Source organism: Suncus etruscus, chromosome 5 (genome assembly GCF_024139225.1).
Source record: "Suncus etruscus isolate mSunEtr1 chromosome 5, mSunEtr1.pri.cur, whole genome shotgun sequence".
NCBI lineage: Eukaryota > Metazoa > Chordata > Mammalia > Eulipotyphla > Soricidae > Suncus > Suncus etruscus.
In genome coordinates, this window is record NC_064852.1 from 17004974 (window position 1) to 17012334 (window position 7361).

Here is a 7361-nt window from a genome sequence, read left to right on the forward strand (position 1 = left end):
CCCATGCTCCTATGCTGTCACCCTCCCATGCTCCTGTTTTGGTGCTTTCGCCCTCCTAATACTCCCAATTTCTCAGTGTCGTTTGTTTCTGATGCTCCCACCCTCCTCGTGTACCTGTTTCTCGTGGTGCTCCCACCCTTTGTGCACTTATCCTCCTAGTGCTCCTGCTCCCCTGTGCTCCTGTCCTGGTGTTCCTCCCCTCCTGATGCCCCTCTCCTCCCATGTTCCTGTCCAGGTGCTTCCATCCTGGTGTGCTCCCTCCCTCCTGTTCTCTCAGTGGTGTGACTCTCCACTGACCCTCCGCTCCTTCCCACCCTCCTGTACAGGTACCTAGAGGTCATGCGGAAGCTGCAGAAAACCTACCGGATGGAGCCTGCGGGCAGCCAGGGCGTGTGGGGGCTGGACGACTTCCAGTTCCTACCCTTCATCTGGGGCAGCTCCCAGCTGATAGGTACAGTGGTGTGTTTGTCTGTCTGTGTGAGAGCAGCCCTGGATGGAGTGGACACCACAGTAGATGGTGGGTGGTGCACCCCCTGCATGGTTGTTGTGCGATCTTTGGTGAAACTGAGGCTGGATCAGCACCTGTGGGGCCAGTGGGCAATTTCCTGCCGTCCTGGAAGGTCTGGGCCGGGCTCAGCATGGCCCTGGGCTGGGTGAGACCCCAAAAAATCATCACCCTAAATGGCCCTGTTTGGTGCTCACCCCGGGCCAGGCTGGGTTGTGTGGGCCAGAAGCCCCACGTGCTCTGCTCTGTGATGTCCCCAGATCACCCGCACCTGGAACCCCGGCACTTCGTGGATGAGAAGGCTGTGAATGAGAACCACAAGGACTACATGTTCCTGGAGTGCATCCTGTTTATCACGGAGGTGAGCTCACCCCCAAAGCTGTGGCCCGGGGTCCCTGCTGAGCCCCATGGTCCTCTGTTTTTTTTTTTGGGGGGGGGTCACACCCAGCAGTGCTCGGGTTACTCCTGGCTTTGCGCTTGGAAATTGTTCCTGGCAGGCTCAGGGTACCATATGGGATGCTGGAAATTGAACCACTGTTGGTCCTCGGTTGGCCATGTGCAAGGCAAAAATGCCCTACTGCTGTGCTATCTCTCTGGCCCCCCCACAGTCCTCTAATGGAGAGACTGAGGCCCAGTTAGTAGCCTGGATGGTTCAGAGTGCAGGTCTAAGGAATGTGATGTGCAAGATCCAAACAGTTTGGCCCCTGTGAGGTGATTTGGTCCAGGTGCCTTGAGAAGGCTGAGCTATCGGCAGACGAACAGATGGGACTGTACTTCCTGCCACTCCATGGTTCCTGGGGAATGGGAGTCTCTGAGCTTGGCAACCCCCTCTAGCCTCCACTTCAGTTGCTCAAAGGCTGTGAAAATGCACCTTCCCAGATCAGTTTTTCAGGTCTCAAGCCTTGGGGGACAGGAGCCGGAAACTTTCTTTTTTTGGCCACACCCAGTGATGCTCAGGGGTTACTCCTGGCTATGTGCTCAAACTCATCCCTGGGAGCGGGACCCCCACAGCTTTCAAGATGTCAACACTAGAGCTAGAGCACTTGCATGCTGCTGACCAGGGTTCAGTCCCCGCCACCCCTTGTGATCCGCCTCAAGCACTGCTAGGTGTAATTCCTAAGTGCAGAGCCAGGAGTGATGGATCCTTTTAGCATCGCTGGGTGTGACCCAAAAACCAAAAAAGAAAAAAGCCAGGACCTCCCCGGGCGGGACCTGCTTCCAGAACGGCCCAGCTGTCTGGGAAAGTCCCTGGCTCCACGCAGGAACCTCAGCTGAACTTCTGAGTTTCAGGCCCAGCCAGGTGCCATTGCACTCAGGCCCATTGAGAAAGTGCAGTTCTCCCCATCTAGTGCAAGTGGCGTTGGCGGGCTGGCGGGCGGAGTGGGTGCGGCCCTTCTGCTCAAATCTGCTGCCTTCAGCAGCTGCACAAGGTCGGGAGGACTCAGGTCAGGTGTGCTGCTTCCCGGTGCATGGCCTGAGAGCCAGGCATCCCTGCTTGGGCCCCTGTACCCCTGCAGGATCCCCCCCAGGAGGAGCAGGAAGAGTGAAGTGGGCAGAGAAGGGTCCTCCTGGTCATCGCTGTGCCTGCGCCCCTGTGCCTGGCAGCTCTGGGCCCCTGCCTGGGATTGAACCCAGGTTGGCTTCATGCAAGGCAAAAGCCCTCCCTGCTGTGTTACTGCTCTGGCCCCTGGGGGAAGTTTCTAAGCAGTACTGGGGAGCCCAGACTTTGCCATCTGGATGGTTCTGGGCCTGAGCCCGGCCAAGTGGTGAGGCAAGGAAACCCCAGTGTGTGGAGTTGGAGGGACAGTCAAAGCCTCCTGGAGCTCTGGGACCTTCCTTTTCCCCAGGACAGCATTGTTGCCACCAACCAGCACTGGATCATATCTCGCTTGCCCTGTTTTCCGGGACTCAGGAGTGGATCCAGGCTAGAGCTCGAAGTTGGGGTTTGCTTAGAGTCAGGGTGGGCAAGGACCCTGTCCCCAGCTTTCTGAAGTGTCTGGAGCTACCACTAGGTGGCTCGAGAAGCACACAGCATGGGGAAGCGGCCAGCAACCAGGGCGGCCCTGCAGTTGGGGTGCACACCTCCCTCCCTCTGCAGGGCTTAGAACCTGCTTTAGGCCTGGGGTGCTGGGGATGCGGGGGTCCCCGTGCCAGCCTCTGCTGCCAGCGGTTCTGGCTGCTTCAACAGCACAGCACTGAGCTGGAGGGTGGCCCTGGGGAGGGAACAGGACGCAGCGTGCTGGTCCCCACAACCCTCCGCACCCCCAGGACCCCCTGGATGGAGGTGAGGGAGGGGAAATGCATCGGAAAGCAAAGGGTTTGGGGGGGGGGGGCTCTCGGCGCCTTTAAGAGCTCCGGACAGGCAGGGGAAGAATTTGAGTTTCTATCTGGCTTCTAAATTTGGAGTTTTGGGAAGGGAGGCTCGGGTTTCAGCTGGAGGGAAGGAGCTGACAGGAAGGCGCAGGCCGACAGAGGGACCATTTACAAAGGCCCTTCCTAGTTCCCGGGGGAGCGCGGGCGCGGCTGTGAGTAATTTCCTGCCGGCTCTGCTGCTCTGACTCACGCCAGGCTGCCCTTTGTGCCTGGAACCGGCACTGGGGTTTTTGGTGTTTGCATTTTTTTTTTCTCCCTTCCCTCTTCTCTCGCCCTCAGCCCTGCCCCCTCTGCTGCTTCCCTTTCCCAGACTCCCGGCAAGCTGCACTGGGGGTGGGGGGGGCGCCCCAATATCTGGTGAGGGTGCTCCAAAGGGCACTGGCCAGGCAGAGGAAGATGAGAGGCCCTTCAGCCCAGTATCCACCCACTGCCTTGGGCTGACCTTGCAGTATATAGGCTGGGGAGGGGATGCAAGTTCAGAACCCCAGGCAGGAGATTTGGGGTGCAAGGTTCAGGTTTTGTTTTTCTTGTTTTGTTTTTTTTTGTTTTGGTTTTTGGGCCACACCCGGTAATGCTCAGGGGTTACTCCTGGCTATGCGCTCAGAAGTTGCTCCTGGCTTGGGGGACCATATGGGACACCGGGGGATCGGTCCGTTCAAGGCTAGCACAGGGAAGGCAGGCACCTTACCTTTAGCGCCACCGCCCGGCCCCAGGTTTTGTTTTTCTTTGTTGAACACTGCACTGCTGAGCCCCTGGATCTGGACAGCCCTCTGGGGGGGTCTCATGGAGAGGGATGACAGTGCTGGACTTTGGGGCTTAAATATCAATGTTTTGCTTGTTTGGTTTTGAGTTTTGGCTCACTCTGGGCAGGTGGGGTACGGGGGGTGGAAGACGGATGGACCATGTGCAGGTCCACCTCTATCCCCTGTACTGCCCCTCCACTCCACCCTGCAACTGTCTGTAGAGTCTCCTGTGGGTGGGCGAGGGACATGGCTCCGGGCTCCATGCCCCCTTACTGATTCCTGCTGATTCCCAGGTGCCCAGAGTGGTGGCAGCATTGGGGCACCTCCTGGCTCTGTGGCACAGCATACCCCTCCCCATCTCCTCATCCCACCTTTTCTGGAACCTTCCACTCGCTCAGGGTCCAGCTCTTGGCTTCCTTGCCAGTCTAGCTTCAGCCTTGCTTTTGAAGCCTGGGATGTAACTGCAGACCCACCCCCCCACCCCCACCAGCTCCTGCTCAGTGCCCAGACTCCACCCAGCATCCACACTGCCAGTAGGCAGGTGGAGCGTTGAGGGGCTGCAAAGTAAAGCAGTGTCCCCAGGCCCTAAGAAGCTTGGGGGAAGTCAGCTCTCTGCTGAGGGGACACCTGCAGAGCCACTGCCCTCCAGCCTGATGACTGGCTCTGGCTGACTTTCCAGGGACCCTCTAGTCTGCAGGGTCCTGAGCTCCTCCCTCCTGTGCAGTCCTCCGTGTGGGGATTGGGGGCTTCCATGGACCCAGGGAGTGCTTGGGAGCTGGGTCTGGATTTGGGGTGAAGCTTTGACTTGAGGTTTGGTGGTGTGGGAACAGTCCTTTTGGGTTTTATGGCTGGGGGGAAAGGCTTTTGGACTGTGGGAAAGGAAGAGGCGGGTGATGGGGGCCGTGCCTTTCTGGGAGTAGGTTGCTGTAGCCCTGATATATCTGCATCAGCTCATGTGCCACAGACACAGCCTGCCCGTGCTCTGTAGGAATGAGCCTGAATGTGTCTCCTGTGGCCTGGGAGCCATCCTAGGACACAATGGCACACTTGGGCCAGTGTGTTTGTAGCCATATCTGTGTGTCGTTACCTGTGTCCATGTGTTTGCATGGCATGTACCTATGAACACATGCTGAGTAGGCTTGGGTGCACATGTGCCCACGTGTACTATACACACATGTGAACACATGTGGACTCCTTTGTGTATTTGTGGGCATGCATGCAAGTTTACTTTCCTACATGTTTGGACATAGATGCTTGCAGATACATGCTAAGACTGACCGTCTGCCTAACCTTTGTGTGTCTGGGCACGTGTGCCCGTGTGCAATGTCTACATGTATGCCTTGTGGCTGCTGTCTTACAGATGAAGACAGGCCCCTTCGCCGAACACTCCAACCAGCTGTGGAACATCAGCGCAGTCCCCACTTGGTCCAAGGTGAACCAGGGTCTGGTCCGCATGTACAAAGCCGAGGTGAGAGCCGTTCCCCCAACCCCTAGCACCTGAGTACCCTACCCCCACCTAATGTGAATGGGTCTCCCACCTGCACCCCACCCCCATCCCACCCTCATCTACTTGTCCAAGGGTTCTGGGCTCAGTTAGGGACTGCCTGTCCTCAGCTCCTGCATCCCCCTTTCTGGCTTGGGGAGCTGGTTCAGCTGGAAACCCACTCCTGCACTCCATAGGCGAGCCAGCTGTGTGTGTGTGTGTGTGTGTGTGTGTGTGTGTGTGTGTGTGTGTGTGTGTGTGTGTGTGTGTGTGTGTTTGTGTGTTCAGCTGGAAGCCCACTCCTGCACTCCATAGGCAAGCCAGGTGTGTGTGTGTGTGTGTGTGTGTGTGTGTGTGTGTGTGTGTGTGTGTGTGTGTTTTGCTGGTTCAGATGCAGGGCACCTTCTCTGAAATCTTAGACTTGGGGTGACCCAGCAGCTTCTTTGAGGGCTCCCCCAGCCAGGCTGGGTCCCTAGGATGAGCATGAGGCCTCCCTGCTCCTTCTCTATGCTTCTCTGGAGTGGAGAAGCAGGGTGACCTTTGACTCCTCTGGAATCCCAGGCCCTGGGATCCCCCAGTATAAACTCACCCTACTTCCTCCATGAGCTCAGCTCCCTGTTGCCACCCACTGTTTCTGTCTTCTTTCCTGCTCACCTCCTGTCGCTCCTTGTTCTGCACTCTCCCCCCCTTCTGTTACCTCTGTGCTGAGGTGAAGCTGGCCCCCCCCCCCCACGTAGCCCACAATTGTCCTTTCCATACCAGAGGCTGACCACAAGGCCCAGTGACATCCAGACAGGACAGGAACAGGGTGCCGGGGCATGAGGCTCCTCTATGACTGAGGCCTGGGCTGCCATTGGGGCCTTTTCCTGTCGGGCACATTGGAGATGGGGGGGCAGAAGGTCACCTTCCTCCTCCCCCAGGGGCACCCCTTCCTGGCCCCACCCGGGACATTTGGCCCCGGTGTTCACCTCTGCTCTCCCCGCAGTGCCTGGAGAAGTTCCCAGTGATCCAGCACTTCAAGTTCGGGAGCCTGCTGCCCATCCACCCTGTCACCTCACGCTAGTCCGTGCCAGGACCCCGAGGGGAGGTCTGACCAAAGTATGGCCTGTGTCCTGACTCCCCGTGGGGGCTGGAACAAGGGGGGTTCCCTACTCCGGAGGATGCTGGCCACACGGCCAGTGCGGTGCCCCAGTTGGGGTATGTGATCTTACCCAACCCCCGCTTTCTGTGGCCTGAGTCCCCCACAGAGTCATCATCCCAAGTGCTGGCCCTGGGGCTCTGGGACATCTGGCAGAGACCGTCCCCAGCCCAGAACCCCCTGACCAGCGCCCACTCTGGCTCCCCTCCCAGGCCCTTCGTTTTGCTGTTCTCCCCTCTTTGGTGGGTGCTGGGGGCTCCCAGAGGCAGAGCTGCTTCCATTGGGGGTGGTACTCAGGGACGTAAGGGGTTTGTACAGGGCTTGGGGCCTCCCTACCCGGCAGTGTTATGTCCGCTTCCACTCCTTGCTCCCAGGACCCCTCCTTCTGACTCCCCAATCCTTTCGGGCAAGGTAGGGACGGCCCCAGAGTCTCAGCCTTGGCTCTGAGGCTGGCATGGGGGGTGCCCAGACAGTTCCATCCCTCTCTAGGCCTTCTCAGGCCGCCCTGCTCTCCTCTCCCATCCCTGCCTGTTGTCAGGGTCCACGTGCCCTCCAAGAAGCACAAAAGAGGGGCCCAAGGTTCCTGGCAGGGGCTGGGACAGGAACCCCGATCTGGTCCGGAGAGGCCCAGCGCCTGCCCCCCAGAACACCGCGCCCGCCTCGCCCTGGCCGCCCGCACTCTCCTCGCCATTGGGATTAAAGCCTGTTTGCACCTGCCCTGTGTGCCGCCTCCTTTCCTGTCTGGCCCCTTGGGGAGCAGAAGCCCCTAGTCGGCCCTGGCCTGGCAGGGCCTCGATTCTCACTGTAATCCCTGGGGCTTCTTGGCCAAGACTGGCTGCGACATGGACCCTGCGGTCTGTGGGCACTGCCTCTGCCCCTCGGCCCACGGTCTGGCCTCTTCCTGGGTCCTCCCTCCTGCCCCTGGACTGCTGCTATTGTGTGGACTCTTGCACCGGGGCCCTCTTGCGATGGGGAGCTCCAGGTGCTACTGCCCTGCTGTCACCTCGAGCCTCATTTTCTTGTCTGGGAGATGGACTCACCAGAAAGAGTGTTAATTCATACCTCTTGGTCCCAGATAAGTCGGGTGGGTCCGGAGTGCTCCCCACCCCCCTACTCCAG

At 58.9% G+C, this 7361-nt stretch overlaps 1 protein-coding gene across 2 annotated transcripts in view; it reads left to right on the top strand.

Annotated features, from left to right (window-relative positions):
• The window catches only part of PTPA (protein phosphatase 2 phosphatase activator), a 29287-nt gene extending 22328 nt beyond the window's left edge, over nucleotides 1-6959 (top strand). For both annotated transcript variants that reach the window (XM_049774068.1, XM_049774067.1), the window contains 4 exons: nucleotides 327-451; nucleotides 766-866; nucleotides 4982-5089; nucleotides 6090-6959. In XM_049774068.1, coding sequence (XP_049630025.1) covers nucleotides 327-451; nucleotides 766-866; nucleotides 4982-5089; nucleotides 6090-6167 — 412 coding nt within the window. In that variant the 3' untranslated portion in view covers nucleotides 6168-6959. The remainder of the gene's footprint in view (nucleotides 1-326; nucleotides 452-765; nucleotides 867-4981; nucleotides 5090-6089) is intronic.
• Nucleotides 6960-7361: the final 402 nt, after the last annotated feature.